Source organism: Octopus sinensis, linkage group LG1 (genome assembly GCF_006345805.1).
Source record: "Octopus sinensis linkage group LG1, ASM634580v1, whole genome shotgun sequence".
NCBI lineage: Eukaryota > Metazoa > Mollusca > Cephalopoda > Octopoda > Octopodidae > Octopus > Octopus sinensis.
In genome coordinates, this window is record NC_042997.1 from 56,656,989 (window position 1) to 56,680,014 (window position 23,026).

General features: G+C 34.5%; 2 protein-coding genes across 6 annotated transcripts in view; one reads left to right on the top strand and one right to left on the bottom strand.

Annotated features, from left to right (window-relative positions):
- Positions 1-18,597, top strand: part of LOC115219796 (GDP-fucose protein O-fucosyltransferase 1) — a 30,183-nt gene extending 11,586 nt beyond the window's left edge. For both annotated transcript variants that reach the window (XM_029790067.2, XM_036501090.1), the window contains exons 2-7: positions 3,018-3,133; positions 5,846-5,969; positions 8,307-8,478; positions 10,787-10,982; positions 14,108-14,335; positions 16,893-18,597. In XM_029790067.2, the coding sequence (XP_029645927.1) occupies positions 3,018-3,133; positions 5,846-5,969; positions 8,307-8,478; positions 10,787-10,982; positions 14,108-14,335; positions 16,893-17,081 (1,025 nt within the window). In that variant the 3' untranslated portion in view covers positions 17,082-18,597. The remainder of the gene's footprint in view (positions 1-3,017; positions 3,134-5,845; positions 5,970-8,306; positions 8,479-10,786; positions 10,983-14,107; positions 14,336-16,892) is intronic.
- LOC115219785 (alpha-aminoadipic semialdehyde synthase, mitochondrial) overlaps positions 18,403-23,026 on the bottom strand; it is a 167,980-nt gene continuing 163,356 nt past the window's right edge. For all 4 annotated transcript variants that reach the window (XM_036501080.1, XM_036501074.1, XM_036501085.1 and 1 more), the window contains 4 exons: positions 22,713-22,828; positions 21,559-21,647; positions 21,255-21,431; positions 18,403-19,565 (listed from right to left, as the gene is read on the bottom strand). In XM_036501080.1, the coding sequence (XP_036356973.1) occupies positions 19,447-19,565; positions 21,255-21,431; positions 21,559-21,647; positions 22,713-22,828 (501 nt within the window). In that variant the 3' untranslated portion in view covers positions 18,403-19,446. The remainder of the gene's footprint in view (positions 19,566-21,254; positions 21,432-21,558; positions 21,648-22,712; positions 22,829-23,026) is intronic.

Here is a 23,026-nt window from a genome sequence, read left to right on the forward strand (position 1 = left end):
GTCTGTGTTACATTCTTATGTAATTAAACCTATTACGGTATTACATTCAATTAATTAAACCTGCACCTATAGTAAGAAATTTAAAAAAAAAAAATATATATATATATATATATATATATATATATATATATATATATATATATATATATACACACACACATACACATGTAGATAATTCTAAGGGAGACAACTCAAAAATTTAAATTTATTTGAATTGAATGATGGTTAGTATGATGACTACTAAATATATGATTTGGCCTAGTCCTCATAGCTTTTTGTTTTCTTATTAAAGTATTTAGTTTGAATTGGTAAGAGAGATACCAAACTGTGTGGGTTTCAGCAGTTCAGAAATGCAAAAATTAAAGTGGTAAAAGGGAGATGGAGAGCAAAGAACATGCTAGCGATCATAGTGTGTTGGTGAGGAAATTTTTTGTGATTTTTCCTATCATTAACTATTGGTTGGTTAGCCATTATTTGGTTGTAGTCTCTCATATATATATAAGAAGACTCTAATGTAAGGTGCAGATGTGATTTGTAGAAGTTTAGAATTGTCTAGTACTATAATGAGTGAATTAAATTTTGTTGAAATAGATGGCAGCTTGCTAGAACAAAAGTAAAACAATTTTGCTTTACCATGAAGTCTATACCATTTCACATTCAATATGAGAATAATTCCATTTTTAATGGAATTATTCTCGTTTTGGATGGAATTATTCCATTTTGAACAAAACTATTCCAATTTGAATGGAACTATTACAGTTACAAACCTCTGGATGGTATTAACAAATGTTTTGTCAAGAATGTGATACAGGGGACCCAGACTCTCTAATCAAAATATAAATACATTTAATGCATTTATCTTTCTAAATATAAATGATACAGTATTAAGATACTCAATTTTTCTATATCTCTGGAGCTCTTTATCATATGGTGTGTTTCTACCTATCATTAGCTTTCTTTTTCTCATTTTCAGATACAAAGTAGCACATTTTATGATTGCAGTCTACTACAATCAATATAATCTTTGCGACCACTTTTAGTTCTTACATACATGATTAACATCCCAGAACATTATTGCACCATCTTGAAAACCTTATTTATTTTAGTTGCTCTAAACTACATTCAGGTATGTCTATGTGGTTAAAAAGCTCGGTTTGCAAAGCAAACTTTTTAACCATGTGATTCCAGGTTCAGTTCCATTCCATGGTACCTCATGGCCACAGTCTAATGACTGAAACAAGTAAAGGATAAAACCAAAAATGCCTGTTTCATGACTTAATAATCTCCTTCCTTGGCGGAGGTAATTAATACAAAATTCTGTGACTGCTTACCAACCACCTCTTGTAGATCTCTAGGAACTTAGTTTCTGTGTAGCAGCAAAGTTTCCTTATTCTCTCTTCAATGTTGCATCACCATAATAGTCTTCCCTCATATTTTAATAGATTCATTACAAATATAACATAACACTTCTGTCACACTATATTATATAACAGGTTTTTTTTCCAGTCTAACATAAAATAGTATCACTGAGACCAAAACATTGTATATTCTGAATGCTATACCTGTTCCATTGGCTACACCAGTACCACAACCTTGTTTAGTCAGAACTTGCTAGGCCACTCAGCATCAACTTAACTATTATTTTCTTTTATACGCATATCATTCTGTTTTTCCCAATACAGTTTATCTATAGGCCCTGCACCTTTTTTTTTCCTTATCACAGCTTTATACAATTTTTTTTCCTTTAGTGCATCAGAAATTATAGCAATTTGATAGTTTCAGATTATTTTGGTTCATTGCACATAACGGTGAAATTAAAAATTTGATAGTTTAAGATTATTTTGGTTCACTGCACATAACGGTGAAATTGAAGATTTTATATATCAGCTTTATTGGCTGGCCTTCACTGAATTTTCAAAGCATGTGTTGATGTATTTAGGTCACAGCTGATTTTCCATTTCTTTTCTTTCTTTTTTTTTATTATTATTTAAATCTGTAATTTGACTAAATTTGTTTAAAAACATATTTTTCTTATTTCATTAATTCATATTAGAAAATTTGAAAATCCAAAACTTTAAAAGCCCTTAAACATTTGTTTGATATTTAGTTTTTGGTTTTGTTTAACAGTTCAAAAGCTACTGAGTTAAGTTTCAATATAAGCGTTTTCATTTGATAGTGTTATGTTTACACTGATTCACTGCATTTCTGATATCAAGAACACCACTAAATATCTATCATTTATGTGTCTCAAATAAGTGTCTCAAAGCATTTTTCTTTGATGCACTGTTTTATTGATAGTTTTATCACAAATATATATATATGTTTCTCTTGTTGACCAGTACACACACACACACTAATGGTAGGCTTTTGTGCTGTGCCTGTCTCCAAAGTTTCACTTGCTAGTTACAAAGTGACTCAACAGTGCTGGTGTCACAAAAACCACTCCTGCCCTCTAAGTGATTGGTAATAGATTTGAACAGCAACAATGCAGGCCTTGAGTTGTTTTTTTAGTCTTGCTGACAGCAAGACAACTTTTGTGGTACTTGGTGTCATAAATGAAATGTTCCCAGTACACTCTGTAAAGTGATCGGTGTTAGGAATGGCATCTAACCATGAAAACTATGTCAAAAGTGAAATATTGGAACTAGACACGGTCCTCTAACCTGTTGAATACTGTTGAACCATCCTATCTATACCAGCATGGAGCATGGCCATAAAATGATGGTGATGAAGGCATTTGTTAACCTAAAACTTAAAAAGACACTTGACTAAGGTGCTAGACTGAGATCAAACTTAGAATTACATAGTTCTAAGGTTAACTTCTTAACTACACCCTTATTCTCTCCTCATGTTGTATAAATTTGGAGTAAATGGTCCCCAGAAAGGAAAAAGTTGAAAATGCAGATATTTTAAAGAAAATGTTTGTAAAGCAGATGACGATTTGTGATTTTTATTAACATTACAGTTTATTAGTTGATGAAAAGCATTTATTTCATAATTCTCAAATCTTTTTACAGGTCGTTTTGGAAACCAAGCAGAACAATTTTTGGGAAGTTTGGCTTTTGCCAAACGGTTAAATAGAACAATGGTGATCCCACCTTGGGTGGAATACAAAGCTTCTGTGATTGGATCCGTAAGTTGCAACATGATTTTTTGTTGGGGGGTTCAAGAAGGCTTTATTTGTATGGCTGTATGGTTAGAAAATTGCTTCCTAACCACATGATTCCAGGTTCAGTCCCACTATGTGACACCATGGGCAAGTGCCTTCTACTACAGCCTTGGGCCAACCAAAGCCTTGTGAATGTATTTGGTAGATGAAAACTGAAATAAGCTCATCGTACATGTGTTTTGTGTGTGTGTATGTGAGCATGCGTGTGTGTATTTGCTCCCCACCACTGCTTGACAACTGATGTTGGTTTGTTTACATCCCCATAACTTGGTAGTTCAGCAAAAAATAGGCAGAATAAGTAAGAGGCTTAGAAAAAAAATGTGCTGAGGTTAATTTGCTTGACTAAGCCCTTCAAGGCGGTTTCCCACCATGGCCACTCTCTAATGACTGAAACAAGTGATAGATAAAAGGATTTGGGATTTAACCAGATTCCAAAAATCTAGTTAAATGTATTGAAGCAATGAATCATCATCATCATCATCGTTTAACATCCATTTTCCATGCTAGCATGGGTTGGACGGTTCGACCAGGGCCTGGGAAGCCAGGAGGCTGCACCAGGCTCCAGTCTGATCTGGCAGTATTTCTACAGCTGGATGCCCTTCCTAACGCCAACCACTCCGTGAGTGTAGTAGGTGTTTTTTATGCGCCACTGACACAGGGGCCAGAGGAGGCTGGCAAACAGCCACGATCGGTTGGTGCTTTTATGTGTCACCGACACGGATGCCAGTCAGGCGGTGCTGGCATGAATGAATAATGATAATAATGATAATAATAATAATAATAATAATAATAACAATAATAGTAATAATATTTAAAGGGCACTATACTGCCTAATGTCAATAGCCAGATCACTGTTTCTCAAGGTGGAACACATAATCCATTGGTGGAGCAATATTTTGGCACGGGTGTGAAACCCCAACTAAAATATTGGTAGGCAAGTTACAATGCCATGGTAAGTCATAAGTGAATAAAACTTGCAATAAAGTTTTAATTAAAAGTTTGTTTGAATGTGTGTGTGTGTGTGTGTAAACATATATATATATATATATATATGCTGTATGCTTTGTTTTTGTGGGGTTTTTTTCTTGCAAATCTTGATGGGGCATGTGACAAAAGTTTGAGAAACACTGGGTTGGATAGACATTATAAGTGATATGATATAACACAAAGAAGGTCATAAAAGTTATTGAGTTGCTTCTGTCATGTGTACTTGATCCAGCGTCAGGATCAGAGGATAAGTGCCCCTTCTTGTACTCCATTCTTTAGAAATATGCAACAGTGGTTCTGTTCTGGAGAAGGCCAACTCTCTAATCCTACCAACTATTGTTCATTGTTTTTACTTCTAATATCTAAAATTTGATATAAATATGTATAAACAGCTGTCATTATATGGTTGTGTGTGTGTGTGTGTGTGTATATATATATGAGTGTTTGTGTGTGTGTGTATATATGTATATACATACATGCACACAAATGTGTGTGTATATATATATATATGTGTGTGTGTTTGTGTGTGTGTATATATGTATATACATACATGCACACAAACGTGTGTGTGAGTGTGTGTCAAGCTATCATATCTAACTTTAGAAAACCTGTCTTTCATGTGCTTCCGTCTGCTCTCTGTTTCAGGAGTTTGTACATATGATCTCATAATCTATGTAGGCTTAATACACTTACTTGCTATTTACAAAGAATAACCTTCACACAATTCTAGACGTGTGTATTGAGCACTTTAGAGTTTCTCTCTCTCTCTCTCTCTCCCCCTCTCTCTATCTCTTTCTCTCTCTCTCTCCTCTCTCTCTCTCTCTCTCTCTCTCTCTCTCTGTATAACTTAGGAGGAAGGGACAGTAATCACAAGCTTTACAGGTCTTCCAAGACTGGAGAAATTTATATGATTGACACAACTGTAGTAGAGGGTGAAATGGCTTCATGTCAGGCGTTCATAGATGAACAGACATGGGTGTCTTGCCATAAAGGAGTCACCTGGCTACCCAGCATTATATTAGGGTGGTTAGGGGTGGCTGGAATGAAAACAGTGATGGTAGTGACAAGATGTCAGAGCATACTCTCAAGATACTAGAAGATGACACCAAGAGGAAATATGGACAAAGAATCATGAAGGGTAGATAATAAGTTCATGAGAGAGATAGATAGAGTTGGAGGTAGAGATTGATGTAGTGAATGGAACAAAGATGAGGGTGTGGATGATAGTAAATAAGGTGAAAGAATACAAGTGGCTTAGGAAAGAGATGGTAAGTGGCAATACAGGAAGGGAGGAAATCAACAATATAATATACCTGTAGTAGATCAGAAAATATGAAGATGATGTGTGGGATAGGACAGTGGAATGGGTGAGAGAGAGGGAGAGATGTACAGTGACAGAGATGGATGTTAGAAGTATGTAGAGGTGGCTATAGTGAGTGGGGGAATAGGTGAGGGGGAGGCCTTCAACAGCAAATTTGACAGGGTGATGAGAATGACAACCAGTAAGAGAGGGTGTTAAAGATAAGGTAATGGCAGTCTTACCATATATCTGGGAGGAGAGGGAGAGATAACTGGTTGCACAGAAAAGGGTGATCAGTGGAAAATAAAGTGGGAAGAGATGATATTGAGACTGAGGAATGGATTTTAAAAGGAAGTGCTTCCAAGGAAACATTTTTTTCTTTCTTTCAGGAATGTGTGGCCTTTAATAAATATTTTCAAGTTGAACCATTGAAGCAATATCATCGAGTAATAACTATGGAGCAGTTTATGAAAGAATTGGCCCCTGAGGTTTGGCCACCGAACAAAAGAATTGGTAAACTTTATCTCTCAGTATTTTCTTCTATTTGTGTCTCTTGCATATAAATTTATACTTAGATATTCGTATGTCTTACACATACATTTATAATTTAATTCTTGGGTTTATTTTTCTAACATACATTGAAATAGGATATCTTTCCATTTGAGATAACAGTAAAATAGTTTATCCTGCTAGCTCTAAATGGCTGCAAATATTCTCATGGAGAGAGAACAGTACAGTAAAAACAGTACAGTTAAAATACCAAAAAGCATAATGTCTAATTTGAGGAAATGGAATGGCAAGTATACTGTACAGCAATTAGTAACACAGTTAGCTGGGAAGTAATTACTTTATTGAGTCCTACCAGTTGGACAGTTCTTTTTCTGTCTCAAATTGCTGCTTATAATGTCTAATATATCTTATATGTATTTTCCTTTGAGAAAGTTCTGAATGTGTCACAACCCTAGTTCTACTTCACTATAAAAATTTGAAGCCATCTACCTATTTAAGATATAATTATGAAAGTGTTTCTGTTGTTTAAAGCACTTTTACCATGATGAACTTTATCTTATAGTATTATTTAGTAAACAGGCATCAGCAGTATAAAAGTTACTGTCTTCACTGCAAAGCTAAAAAGTTTTCCCTACTCTATGCTGTCTCCATTCAACAGGACAACATAATCAAAAGACTGAATAGAAGAGTGGGTAATGATACATGATGAACTAGAAAAGCACTTGGAGAGTGCAGACCTCCGCCAAGCAGCTCATTTCCACCCATATGCACACATGCTGAAAATCGCCTAATTTCCCAAACCAACGCCGGCAAAAACATAACCTCCTCCCATACTTATCTCGACCATCGTCATCATCAACACTGTCTCTGTTTTCACCACAATCACCGTTAAAACTATGATCACCACAATCAGTTTCTTTACACAGTTGAAAATCCATTATCCGATACTCATGGGACCGAGATTGTTGCAGATTTTTGATTTTTCTAATTTCAGAGTGCTTTATTAAAAAAAAAAAATTGCATCTACAAAATGGAGCAGTTTGAAGATAGAAACTAGGTCTAAACACAATAGCTTATAGACATACTCTGAATGTAGTTCTATATAAATCTTTAATAATTTTTTTACACTTAAAACCATCAGAAATGTTAAGATATCAGCCTCTACTCACGTTGTCATGCTTTGATTAAAAGGTTACAGCATAGATTAAATTACTTAGATAAGTTTCAGCCGAAGTTGACTCAGGCCATGTCTAATTTAATAGCACCACCTGGAAGAGATACACAGTCAGCTCTGGGAAACCATAGCCCATTCAAGCAGAGGGTTATTGTTTTTAGAGACATATCTGGGTGTGGGTGGTTTATCTGATATTTGTTGGGGGTAATCATCTAAGGATCATTTGAATGCTATGAAGTCACTTTCCTTTATGTGTGTCTGGTACGATGTTGAAGAGAGCAGGGCCAATTGAGGTGAAATAGTTCTGTCATTGTGTTTTGATATGACACGAACATTTCTGTAGTGGACAGATGGCACGGGGGCCAAGCCTCGGATGAATTTTAAAGATGGGCAATGTTGATGGAATATTTTCCACATCATACAGATGATATAGAGCTCACAGCAGCGATGGAGGGAGCAAAGCCTGAGCTTTTTGAGTCAATCCCAATAGTCAAGGCTTGTCATGTAATCCTCCGCAGACCTCTGCCAAGCAACTCATTTTAAGATAGATATGCGTTTAAAATGACTAATACAGAAATGAAAATAAACTTTGGAAACAACAACGTCACCATAGGTTATGTGGAAACAATGAATGCGTTTTCAAGGGAGATAATCAAAGAACGTAACATTGTAATACTTCATGTAAAGTAAATATAACAAATGAAAAATCCTTCAAGAATCCATAAAAATTCCCGGATCACTACCAAAATTTCATCATCTGTTCCTTGTGTCATTACCAGCTTTTCCTGCAAGTTTCATCAAATACCGTTTTGAGTTATTTTGCACACAGACGGACAAACCAACGCCGATATAAACATAACCACCTTTCTTGGCAGAGGTAACTAAGGTGAGAGGGCGAAAGAAACAAGATTATGAATTGGAATAATAGGGTGGTAGGAGAGGGAGAAATGGAAGAAACCATGCACAAAAGAATAATGGAAGGGACTGAATTGGAAGCAAGCATTCTTACATATAAAATACTGGTAACTATATTGTTAAACTATATTATATTAGTTAATGTAATATTGTATTAGTTATTTGTTTCTTGTGTGTTAATATATATTTTCATTCTGATTTATCATTAGTATTTTATGCAATAATTTTACTTTCGCCTTTGTAAATTGTAGTATTCTGCTACCAAGCAAGACATTCAAGCAAAAATTCATGCAACGCAAAAGATGGGAATCCTTTTGGTCCATTTTGGGACCACTTTAATGTAGATTTTGTTCAATCTGAATTCCATAAACCACTAACATTTGATGTTAGCAACCATTTCGAAAGAGATAGATGGTTAAATAGGTAAGTGACTGAGATCATTAATCATATAAATCTGTTGGGTTATGTTCTTAAGTGTGCATAGGTTCACTCAGAACAAAAGAGGATAGAAAAACTTTTGTACAAAAGACATCTATACTCAGAATTCCCTTAATCCTCTAGCATTCAAATTACTGTCAAATTAAATGATTATTTATTCACATCGTTTTGAATTAATCGTGAATTAATTTATAGCCTTGAAATTTTAATGATGTGATTGCTTATTTTTAGAATGATATTGTAGAGTACATATGAGAGGCCAAATCTGGCCAGTTTGAACATAAAACTGGTAAAATATTCTGGCCAGATATAGCTGGTTTAAATGCTAAAGGGTTCAAAATAGACAATTAATTATGGAAGGAATACTTATTACACACACTATATTAATATTAATGCCACATACAATACATTTTGATCACACATATTGATTCTGCTTGAGAATCATATTGAGTGTACATGGCTGTGGAATACTCAGCCATTTACACTTAATTCAATGAGTAGGTAGTTTGGTTGCTAGAACAACTGAATACTTATTGCAGACAGCAACAGTGATTTCTCTCTCTCTCTCTCTCTCTCTCTCTCTCTCTCTCTCTCTTCTCTCTCTCTCTCTCTCTCAACCTATCTACCTGCCTGCCTGCCTGCCTTTCTTCCTTCCTTCCTGCCTTCCTTCCGTCCTTCTTTCCTTCATTCCTTCCTTCTTTATATGAGAAGTGAGGTGAGAGAGTAGGTGCTTATTTCATACACTTACAACTGTTTCATAATCTTATTAATTATATAATAAATGTTACATCAAGATTAACATGCATATAAAATATACATCTGTATATTTTATATGAATATTAAACTTGATGTAATATCTAATGTATGTGTTATATACAAATAAACAAATAAAACTGCTTGGGTTAGCTATACAAAATGTATATACTTGTAAATAGAGAAAGTAAAGACTAAAAATTTTCGGATGATGAATATTCAAGTATAAACATATAGATATTTATGTATTAACAGAGCAAACTTACACAGAGTACAAAGGCACAGAAAATTTAAGGGGAGAAGGTATGATGTCACAAGTCAGACAGCTGTTTCTGGGGGCTCAGAGTTAAAAATAATAATAATTAAATTATTGTGTACAGTGCTCAGGTGCACTACAGCTCATCAAAGATGCATGTATAGTACATAGAATTATGTACAAAAGTCAGGAAAGTGAATAGTGTATGAATCATGATATACATGTGTGCATGCATATACAGGTGGGGGTATCAGGTGTAGTGTTGGTGAATTTTAGGAAGCATGGTGATTTTAAAGGAGTTCATAAGGTTGGCAGATATAGTTCACAAACATATGCAACCAGTAATGGAAGCAAATAAACAGTGGATAAATCTAGTCTCCGTCTTCAGGTGGAGAGATACCTCTTTACCCTGTTAGTATCATACATGCCAACCATTTTACAGAATTTACTAGGTACTTTTTATATGGTACTAACAGCAGTGAGGTCACCAAGTAACTAGCAAGACAAAACCCCCTCATCTGAGTCGGGGACTAGTATTGAGTTGGATGGCTTTGAGCCAGGTGATGAGATGTTAGAGTATGAATAGAGGGACAGAAACAGGTAGCTTGTAGTGGAGGAGATACATAGCTGCCTCAGTTGGAGAGAGATAAGATGATGAAAATGTGATGTAGCATACACTCAAGTTACAGATATATTGTAGTGGACTAGGGATTGGATAGTGTGAGTGGATGGGTAAGTTCATGAAATTGCAGAAAGAGAGTGAGAGATGGCAGGGCAGAGGGAATGTAGTGAGTGGATATAGGCAGAGAGAGGTGTTAAAAGGGTACTTGGTGGGGGAAGAGATTCAACATTGTGTACAGGTAATTTTGTGGGGGGGGGGCGATAGAGAGGAGGGGAATACACTAAGTGATGAACACAGGTAGAGGAAGGGGAGAGGTGTTAGGAAGATGGGATGTTGAGGAAATGTTTGTTTGGGACAGATTGTGTTCTGGGGCATGGACATAAAGAACATGTCTTTATGGCCTCAATTTTATTTAACTGGACAAGTCTTCTCAAGAACAGCAAATCTCTCTCTAACACACACACACACATATTTCTACCTGTTCTTTATGTGCTAAGTTCAAAATTACACCAAGATCATCTTTATTTTCATCCTTTTGGGATTAAAAAATATGTAAGTACCTGTCAAATACTAGAGTTGATTTAATCAACTAACCCCTCTTCCAAAATTCCTGCCTTGTGCCTATGTTAGAAATAATTATTAATATTCTTATTTATCTTCAGATTTCCAGCTTCTAAATACCCTGTCCTTGCTTTTGTTGGATCTCCTGCTCCATTCCCTGCTCGTGAAGATACTTTACACCTTCACGATTACATCAAATGGTCAACTGATTTAGAGAAAGCTGCTGATAATTTTATATTGGAAACTATTCCCGAGAAACCTTTTCTAGGAATACATCTCAGAAATGGTGTTGACTGGGTTTGTAGAATATAGTTCCTTACATTTTTCTTTTTAACTGTCTCTCTCTCAATAACCTTATTAAGCAAAGGAAATTTACTAAACCACAAAAACTGGTAAAAATTTATATCCAATGTATGTATATATGTATGTATGTATGTATGTGTGTGTGTGTGTGTGTGTGTGTGTGTGTGTGTGTATGTATGTATGTATGTATGCATGCATGCATATATAGGTGCAAGAGTGGCTGTGTGGTTAGAGGCCATACGCACAAGAGTGATTGTGTGGTAAGAAGCTTGCTTCCCAACCAACTGGTTCCAGGTTCATTCCCACTGCATGGCATCTTGGGCAAGTGTCCTCTATATATCCTTGAACCTTGTGAGTGACTGATAGAATAAGTACTAGACTTACAAAAAATAAGTCATGGGGGTCTATTTGTTCGATTAAAGGCGGTGCTCCAGCATGGCTGCAGTCAAATGACTGAAAAAAGTATAAGATTAAAAGAATATATACAAGCAGAGATACCCAGCATTGCTTGGGATTAGAATAGCATAATTTGTATATATATTACAGTTATGTCGAAACAGATGATATGAGTAAGTGCAGCATTGATGACAAATCATTTGTTGAGTAAATGGTGGTCTAATTCAACTAAGCAACATGTCATGTGTCTGTTTGCAGGATTCCAGGCCCTCACCTGTCATGGAAAATTGGGGTGAGGGTGGCATGTGATTTTTGTACTCACCAAAAAGCTATCAGTAGATATAATCTCCTTTGCAGTGGTTGGCGCTGCATCTAACACAACCCATCATCTGAAGTTACGACACCTCCTTCGAGTCTGTTGTCTTACATCACTCATACAATAAATTTGGAGGAATTTTGGTTGTTCATTTGTGGGTAACAGGGAACCAATGATGTGACAGACTTGTCCTTGAACTTTGAACGTTGGCATAAATCCATGTTCAACTATCTCCTTAGATGCACCAAATGATGTCATTTGAAATGCAGAGTTGTATTGTCTGATATTGTTCTGAAAATCCTTTGACTGGATGGAAGTGACTTCCAGAAGATCCATAAGAGGTTGAGGAGGAGCTGGTAGTGCTGGCAATCTTACGTTACCGACTGAGTAGCACATGTCATTATTTTCATTTGGAAATTTTAAAGCTTTGCAGAAATGACAATTTGAGTTTAACACACCAATTTGGACAGAATTATCATTTTTATAAGAATGGGATGGTTCATATCTGAAAGCAGCTCCAAGAGTTGTGAGGAACAAATTTGTACATGTTCTGTTTCTGAGAGCTGTTCTATTTGAGCTCTGTCTTAGTGATTCAGTGTTAAGTGCTGCAGCATGCCTTTGCTGATCTCATCTAATCTTCTGTGTTGAGACTCCATCTGATGTGCTTGGGCATGCCTTTGCTGATCTTGAAAAAGTCTCATCTTGCTTGTCTTGAGACTCCATTTGACATGCTGCAGCATGCCTAATTTAAATATTTAACAAATATTTAGCCACATGTGGGCATGATCCAAAAAGTTCAGTTCTTCAGATCATGCCCACATGTGGCTAAATATTTGTTACAGTTTTGGTCCCTCCGAGATTACAGATAGGACTTGCTTTCTATATTGTGTCCATGTACAAGCTTTTTATCTCTTTATACACATTACTTATATATAGGAGTGGCTGTGTGGTAAGTAGCTTGCTAACCAACCACATGGTTCAGGTTCAGTCCCACTGTGTGGCATCTTGGGCAAGTGTCTTCTGCTATAGCCCTGGGCCGACCAATGCCTTGTGAGTGGATTTGGTAGACGGAAACTGAAAGAAGCCTGTCATATATATGTATATATATATATATATATATATATATATATATATATATATATATATATTATATATATATGTGTGTGTGTGTGTGTGTGTGTGTGTGTGTGTGTGTTGTGTGTGTGTGTGTGTGTGTGTTTGTGTGTCTGTGTTTGTCCCCCTAGCATTGCTTGACAACCGATGCTGGTGTGTTTACGTCCCCGTCACTTAGCAGTTTGGCAAAAGAGATGGATAGAATAAGTACTGGGCTTACAAAGAATAAGTGATGGGGTCGATTTGCTCGACTAAAGGCGGTGCTCCAGCATGGCTGCAGTCAAATGACTGAAACGAGTAAAAAAATATCCTATATATTTATATATTTTTTACATATTTATAGAGATATTGTTTTATAGGTTTATTGCTTATATATTTTTTACACATATTTTTTCTGTATTCTACCTTCCACCCTGCATTTTCCCTGTGCGTATATAGACGTGTATATGGATTCTTTTGTGTGTGCATGTGTGTAGGTACGTGCATATATAGATGTGTGTGTGTGCGCGTGCATGCGAGTATGTGTGTATATAGATGTGTTTTACTAATTGTTTTTATACATTTTCCTGTATTTTGCCTTTAGCCGTTTTTTCTTGTGCATGTGCGTATATAAACGTGTGTATGAACCTTTTTTTGTGCATGGGTGTGTGTGCGTGCGTGCATACGGGTATGTGCGTATATAGACATGTTTTACTCTTATTGCTTATATTTTTTTATACTTCTTTACACTTTTTTTCTGTATTGTTGCCCTTAGCCCTGTTTTTTTTCTTGTGCATGTGTGTATATAGAGTGTGTGAACCTTTTTGGTGCGCATGTGTGTGTGAGATTATATATATATATATATATATATATATATATATATATTTTTTTGGTGAATGGCGTGGGTGAGAATGTGTGTTTTCAAGTGAGGGTGAATGAGTGTATACTTATAGGTGCATGTACGTGGGTGTGCAGGCGCGCATGTGTAGGTATGGACATGCGCGCTTACGCGAATACTATGAGCTTTTTTACCCCCTTCTTAATAACGGTCAATCACACCGTAATTTTCCTTTTTTTAACGGTCATTTTCATAGCATTTTTTCCAATGGCTGGATAACTGAAGAGATGGTGGCGTTGATTTCCACCCCGACATCCGAAACTTGGAGTTTTATCATGGCTGCTGAATAGTTGTCACATATTACATTTACAGATAAATTCCTCTATTTACATAATATCAAGGTCTCTTTCATTCTTTTGTTGTCTTACCATTTCTATCAATATATATATCACTCTCTATTCAATTCTCTTTTATTAGAAATCAGCCTGTGCCCATACATCAGAAAGCCGCCAGATGTTTGCTTCTGCCCAGTGTATAGGTTATTCACAAGAGTATGGAAGCATCTCACATGAAATGTGTTTCCCTTCTGATAGCACAGTCATTAACCAAGTGAAGAAAGCTGTTAAAAAATACAAAGCAAAAACTGTATTTATTGCTACTGACAACCGAGATTTAATCAAAGAAATGTCAAAAGTCATGAAGCAGGTAAGAAAAAAAAACAACAAAAAACTCATTGTTATAGCTTTTTTATTATTTTAGAGATTGTTCAGAGGAAGAGGTGACTAAAATAACAAGAGGTTTGGATAGATAATGTTGCTTGAAGTGCTTAATGGTTGAAAACATGGCAATATAAAGATTGGGTTTCCTGAAGATGCATTTCATACTCAAAATGTGGACAGTGTTTTGTGACACAAACTGAAGACACTAGTGCATCAAGTTTAGATATACAGAATTAACAGTTTCCTTACATTCTTGTAATAGTATTGCTGAAAAGGGTGTTGGGGTGGTGGTGGTGGTAGATGAAGAAAAGGAAGTAGATGTTTGTGGTTATACCTCTGAATTTACAATAGTAAATAAAACACAACATATTTCAGCTTCTTTAATATATTTGTAAATTTTTGGTGCTTTGTATTTTACATACAAGGCGGCGAGCTGGCAGAATCGTTAGCACGCCGGGCGAAATGCTTAGCGGTATTTCGGCTGCCGTTATGTTGTGAGTTCAATTTCCGCCGAGGTCGACTTTGCCTTTCATCCCTTTGGGGGTCGATAAATTAAGTACCAGTTACACACTGGGGTCGATGTAATCGACTTAATACCTATGTCTGTCCTTGTTTGTCCCCTCTATGTTTAGCCCCTTGTGGGTAATAAAGAAATATGTATTTTACATACATAGAAAAGGAATACAAAGCAAAGTATTTAGTGCTTTTATTGATAATATCCATTTGTAGATGCTAACATCATTGGTTATAGTTTTCTAGTTCACTATACTTATGATAGCAACAGCCACAAAAGCGCAGTTAAAATGATAAAAGAATTTTGTTAGAATGAAATTAATTTCAGTACAATGAATGAAAATTGAATCTTAGCAGCCAAAATTTCTTTCTACAATATAAACAAAAAAATCAACCAAGTCCTTCCTTGCATATATCATCCCACTAAATACTCATAGCCTCTGAAACTCAAAAAGGCTGCTTGAAATTCCTCACTTCTAATAGTATATGCACGATTATTTGAATATCATAATCATTTTTTGTAATCATCGTTAAAGCCCATGTTACATGCTGGCATGGATTGGATGGTTTGACATTATCCAGTTGACTGCATTGTGCTATAATTTTTGTTTTGGCCTGGTTTCTACAGTTGGGTGCCCTTTGTAACACCAACTTCTTTACAGTGTATACTGGGTGCCATGTAACTCATAGGGCTATGACCCTGGGTGAGGTGGAGGGGATCAACTTCAAGCTAGGAGATAAACATGAAAGATAAAATTAATAATAGGGCTGTTGTTATTTTGCCAATTCCTATTTTGAACCATAATATAAAGGATAACTATTTATTATGGCTTGTATCAATCATGGAAAACAAAGTGAGGAAAAGGTAACAGCTTTGGTTTCAAGAGAAGTTGAAAATTCTGGAAGCTGTTGATTTTGGAAAAATAATACTGCATTTTAGTTTGACATCACTCTGACATTGTCCAGAAGAAGCAACTTTTGGTCTACAATGCAAACACCTAAAGCAGTGGTTCCCAACCTGGGGTCTGCAGACACCTGGTTGTCTGCAGAAGTAGTACTGGGGTGGGGGTGGGAGTGAACTAAATTCAAAATTTCATATATATATATATATATAAGGACGAGCATATTAAATGTGGTCTGTGGGAAAACTCATTTAAATAAGAGTCAAGAACCACTGCAATGTTTGAAATATCGATGAAGTAGTTTTTGTCTGGCTTACAAATCAAATAGAGAGAAACATTCTAATTGGCAAGCTGCTTATGCAGGCAAAGCCCTGGATATAGCAAAAGTTTGGATCACTTGAATTTTCAGACTGAATCAATTTAGTGATTAATAAAGGAGTTGTCTGTGGTGATGTTCCAGTACCCACCATCCCTGCAAAAAAACTGGTTGAGTAGAAAGCAGAAGAAAGAACAGGAAAATTATTATTCTTATGACAAAGAAGACATATTTAGTGTTGATTGTATTCGTATTTGGACCTCACGGAGGCAATGACAGGTGACCGAGACCTTTGGCGATATACCATGCTTGTGTAGACTTGTCAAGCCATTGTCATGGCCAATGCTGGTGTCAAGTCAATGGCACCCATGCCGGTGGCACGTAAAAGGTACCCATGACACTTTTAGTGGTTGGTGTTAGGAAGGGCATTCAGCTGTAGAAACCTTGCCAAATCAGGTTGGAACCTTATGCAGCTCCTTATTGAAGCAGAATCATGTTGTTGGAAAGCAAATTTCTGACCACACAGACATATATTTCCAACGTGTTTTTTTATTCACCTTGTTTCATTTTGAAATTTTCATTACAACATATTTTGTTTGACCTTATGAATAATGGAATTTCACCTGCATACAGATCTTTTTTTTTTTCTATTGCTGCAAGGTTTACACTGATACATTATCTTATATTTCAGTTTAATATTACAACATTAAATCACTGGACTTATTAGATGCATTATTTTAAAATATTTTTGATAGAAACTAAATTTTGTCTTTCAGCTCTTTAATTTTCGTTAATATCTTTTTGTTTTATAGATTAAATTTGTACGCTCAACATTGGACAATCCACTTTTAGACTTGGCAATTTTGACAAAGGCTGATCATTACATTGGAAATTGTATCTCTACATTTTCAGCATTTGGCAAACGATATAGAGATTCATTGAAAAAATCATCATCATTTTGGGCTTTTGAAAAGAAAACTACAATAAATGAAGAGCTTTGAATTAGTAAAAAAAAAAAATAAATAAAAATTGCTGATTAAACTTTTCAGGACACTTTTTTCAAATGCCAAAGGAATAAAATGCTATATTTTTTTACTTGATAAAGTCCTGTCATGCTAACATCTGCACACATATCAATAAGGAACTGATAACTAGAATTATTTAATCCAGTTCTCCCTTCTTACTTAGCTGGAGAATACCAAGTCTTTAGAAGCACTGCAAAGTTGTTCAATAAATGCTATTGCTGCAGAACAGTGAAAAATTGAAATTGAACTTCTAAAAGTTCTAACAAAAACTTAGAGACATGCTACAAATCAGTGTCATTGATTTTGTTTCCCTTTTATCATAGTCAAGTTCAAAAACATTCCAGCTAACCTCCTCCCATAATTTGTTTAAGTTTTAAGGCAGTAAGGCTTGATTTGAAAGAGATTTTCTGCTATTTCTGATAATTCAAACAAATCTGGAAGCACTTTTTTTTGTAAGCTTATTAAAGTTACAAGGTGGTATTACTTGGCCTTTTATCACTGCTGAATAAGAAAACTAATGGTCAAAGACTTTCCAGGTGTGGCTATCATGTCCCTTTCACAAACATGTAGGAATATATTATATACAATGTATTTCATTTTTCAAAAGTGTAATAAGATAGAAATTTGGCTGCTATTTCTATCAACTTGAGCAACAAAATGGAGGCTCCTTAATTCGAGTCATAAGTGATACAAGTGAATCCAGTGGCCTATTGTTATGTTACATGACAGTAATATAATATTGAGCTCCCTATTATTACAGATACACATTTCCGTCACTATCCCCACTTTCAAATCCCAAAATTTCTTCACTAGGCCATTATGACAGATGATTTCCAACACACTTTAAAACAGGATTCTAGCCGTGTGGAATACCAAAATTCTGACACAATTTTTATCAAACAGAATCATATTATAAGTCGGCAACTCATAGCATGTGTTTAGTAAGCTAACAGATGTCTATATGGCTGGTTACCCTGTAAAATATAGCAGCCAAGTATCTTTCAAATCACTCTATCTTAAAAGACAGAAAAATAAAACAGAGTGGTCACAATTGGAATGCTCCTGGTCATATGTCTGATTTATCAGGGCTGATGTAAGGCCAAACAAATTTCAGTTCTAGTAATAGATTTCAAATTTTCAGTTTAAACATACAACAGTTATTTATACATGTCAGTCTTACATAAAATCATGCATATTATAAGTGCCTTTGTAAACATATATTCATTCATCTCCAACACAGATGAAAGAAAAGTTTTAAATAAAACAAATTAATATAAGGAAAAAGAAGGTAAACAACTTTTGAAACATTGATAAAATTTATTGCATTTCTCAATTTGAATCATATTTACAGTCACAATGATCTGTGTTTTGCAGAATATTAGTCGTTAAAAGTAAGTAAATGAGAAATAAGTAGAAACAGTGAAATCGATTCCTGCTGAAAATTTATCAGTCTCTTGTATCTCTTGAAATAAAAACTAAAAATCAAAACTTTTATGAGAAATCCTTTAGTTTTCTATTATTGTTTTCATATATTTATAATTGTGTCAGAATTGATGTAGTTTTCTAAGTGGTTTATAAATTGTTTTTTAAATTACCTACCAAGATATAGACTTATAGAAATTAATTTTCAGAAAATGAAATCATTCTGAGAATTGACATGCAGTTGGTTCCATTTTCCAAAATGCTCTGCTTTACATAGAAATTTTTTACTTTCGTTTTTTAAGGATTAAATTTCCCTTTTTACAAATAGTTTGATATGGTCTTGAGTTCTCTTCTAATGGCATCAAAATTCTATAAAAATTAGTGAACCTTCTACCAAATAAATTCTAGTTAATTCTTCATTTCAAACAAATTATAGTCTCATAAATTTTAGCTTCCGATTGTCTTAACTGTTCAGAATTATTAATTCTATAAATTCTAAAACACAGTAAAATACTGATCATTATTATTAAAACTTCAACTTTCCTGATAATTGGATTTATAGAAAAAGTAAAAATTTTGATACTGATTATTGCTTAATCATTGCACATGCTCAATTAGTGTGTGATGTGAAAATGTATAGAAAATAGTTTTATATAAAAACAAACAGGAACATGTATTGAGCTTCAAATGTGTAATAAAAACAATACTATACACCCTATTTTTCTTTTTAAGATAGAGACTATCCTAATGAATAGGTTTTGAATCACAAAGGGGTCTATCTGCATCACAATGTTTACAGATCATAAATTTAAAAAAATACTTTTTCTTGATTTATATCTCATTTCATTACAGTTGCTTTCATATCCATGAAGGTAAATAATTTTTTTTTACTACTAAGAACAGAAATCAAAGTCAAGCTTTAGTTCAAATTAATTTCACTTTCTGTTGCACAAATACCCTCTTGTTTGAGACGTTTGAGAATGGGGCTGTAAATATCTGGTGATAAGGGTACGACAATTCCTTTTTTCTGAATTTCACCTGCAAATAACGAAATGTTATATTAGTTTAAATCTAAAGACAGGAGAAGAGTCAAGTATGAATACAGTTATTTGGTTTTTATCAGAACATCCTGTAAATCTGATGAGCTTAGCTTAGTCTCTTTTTCAATACAATATTTTGTACATAGCGTACATGACATCTATATTATTTCTAGGGATATATATTAGTTTGTTTTTTTTTAAAGTTCCTTCAGCTAAGATATATAATATGAATTTTTGGGGTAGTAAAAATGGGTACCACAACAAAGGATATTAGTTAAGTAAGAATGTTGAAACGGTAAAACTTCACTGTTGGGAGTCCATTTTTATTATAAATAATTCTGGTAGTATTCATTTTCAATAGCCTATACAAAGATAGAATCCCAACATTTCCAGTTAATGAAACACTTCAGTTATGCAGTATCTCAACTTCATACAGCACTAAGCAAACAATCTATCTTTTCTACAAAAGCTAGTTACATCATATATATATATATATATATTCTAAAGAATATATATTTTAAAATATTATTTACGTATATTTATTAATTATTTTATTATTGTAGTTTATTTTTAACCTGATGAGTGGCTATATTTATATCAAAGTGATTTTTTTTACTGTAAGTTAGGATTAATATTCCCTCAAATTATTTTATATATATATATATATATATATATATATATTAGAATGGAGATACAAGATTTCCTACTTGTTTTAGAAAAGAATAAACTAACTTAAATGTGTAATAGGAATCAGACAAAGAAATTTATGAAGGGGGAATGATTGCAATGATTTGGATTTGTAATGCAGGTAAATAATATATGCTGAATAATGGAATGTATGAGCTAGGAACTGACAATAGCAATAGTAAATGTAGACCAAGTAAAACTTTGTTTAAAGTAGACACTATATGAAAGAATAATGGCTCTTGGAAAAAAGCCACTGGAAATATAAAACTACTTGTTCTATAAATCAATACAACTCAGCTGTTGTATTGGAATGCACACAGCTCATGATAAGTACAGAAGAATAGTAACTTTGCCTATTTATGTTGTGGCCACCATCAGAATGAGGATGAACATATAAGTGGCTATCTGACTTGCTAGAAATAACAGCCAAATCCCCATCAAACCCATACCTTAGTGTCTTAAGAAGAAGATACACTAGATAATGTTTAAGTAAATGCACATGGTAAGAATGGTCACAGGTATTTTATCAGCTTGCTCAGTCAGAGCTAATGTGTGGCTGAACTACAACAGCCATACAGAAACGGAATGTAAGGTAGAGACAGTAAATACATGTCCAGCCTGTCACACTGTATTGATATCATTAACTACAGTATATCAGTATATGTTGTGAGGTCAACCAAGACATGATATAGTCAGAACAAATTGTTGGAAAGCACCTAGTCACTTGACTGACCACCTGAATACCATAGGTTTGTTCAATTAGAGCTCACTGAGGACAACACAACAATTAAACTGTTGACAGTCAATACTTTACAGCATCAAGTGGCATGCTTGTAAAACTGATTTGACTCCCATTATCCTTTTAATACATGTTTAAGACAAAAAATTTATACTGAAATACACTGGAGTAAATATTCTCCATTATGTTCTTTCTACCCCAGCATCGCCACAGCCTTTGGGCTGAAACGCATAAAAGAATAAAGTTTGTTAAGAGGCTTACTTTCTAGAACCATCTTGGTAGCAATAGCACATGGTAAACCAACAGTTTTTGCCATAGCTGATGCTCCATTTGAGTCACCATACACACAAAGTCCAATGTTTCGTAAAACACGAGTTTTATCAGGCCAAGTAAATTCAATCTGATGACGCATCAATAAAACATCACGTTCTCCTTTTTCTAAAAATATAATTTGTAAAATTTTAATATTGTAAAAGAAAGAATTTTAAGCAAAATAGCAAATAAAAAAACATGGAACTAGATTAACTGAAATTGAAAATATGTGATATATTTTTACAGTACTCACGGTAGGATAATCGCTTTGCCAAATAGTTAGAGATTGTGTCCAAGGGGCTCCCTCTTTTGTCAATTAATTCTTCTTCTAGGAGACCAAGACTAAGTAACCACAAGAGAATACACAAGTATTTTTAAAGTAAGTTACACAATCAATGTATTCAACACAGATATTTTCAGAGAGATAAAAGATTTATATGCTTACTAATATGTTGCAGCAATATGCCAACAACACCTAAAGGAATTCACTCACCACTACAAACTAATAGTTTCCAATTGCTATATGATTTACAAGATGACCAGACAAAAAGCAAATGTGCATCACATGATATGCAAACTCACACATCTTAACAGCAGCAGAGCTTTCATGATTGCTTTGTAAATAGCATTCCCACTGATAAAGCCTCAATATTTGTTGCCCATTTTGCTTCAAATTCCATGTAATGCACACCTCTCAGGATCACTTTTTCTGTTTCATTTATCTTACTACCACATATAAAATCTTTTCTAATCACTTTGATGCAATATGATAAGTTTCCACTGTGTAATTATCATTATCCTTAGACAGTGCACTACAGAGCTAACTCCTATCTTTACCATATTTCTAATCCTCTTTATAAAGGAGCCTATCCCTAATTACGGAAACTTAACAACAGTATGTCCTTTTACTAATTATGCCAACTAACAATCAACCACCCTCACTTCAAACATCTGGAAAGTGATGGAAATGATTGTAAATAATAACCTCCTTCATTTCTTTCCCTCTTCAATGACCACTAATATGGATTCCATAGAGCTGGAAGACCAGAGGTCTGCTCTCCTACATCATATATCAATTGTCTTTTGTTCTTGAGAAGATCAACAAAAGCAACACTACACTTTGGTCTTAGTTAACCAAAAAAGCTTTCAAAAGTGTCTGTCCCAAAACCCTATAGCTGTGTCACTCATCTTTTGAGTTGTAAGAAACATTTCATTGTAGAGCATTCATTAGGGCTTTCTCAGACCCACTGTTTATCAATAGTCAGTATGATTACCCACAGTAGTGACTCATAAAAAGTATAGTACAACAAGATAAGAAATTATAATGCAATAAAGTCACTACAATATGATATTGATACAGAGAAATTAATAGCGTTTATCATAGTTGAAATAAATGGTAACACTTACTCTTCAATAAAAGCCAAACGTTCAGCATTACATTCAAGTCTTCCATAAATGAGATCTCTGAGTGAGTCCACAAGAATGTCAGGGGATTTCCCCATCAATTCACACATATAGGCTTTCTGAAAATTAAACACACAAAAACATATAACTGCAATTCCAGAGACCCAAAATATTTCGTTCTGAACAATTACTAATTCTACAGACTATCTATTGCCATTAATGGCAGCTGTTTGAGGGTGCTTATAACATATCCCAGTTATCAGGATTATAAGCAGATGAGAACACATTTCCTCCATGATAGCATATTAGCTTATGAT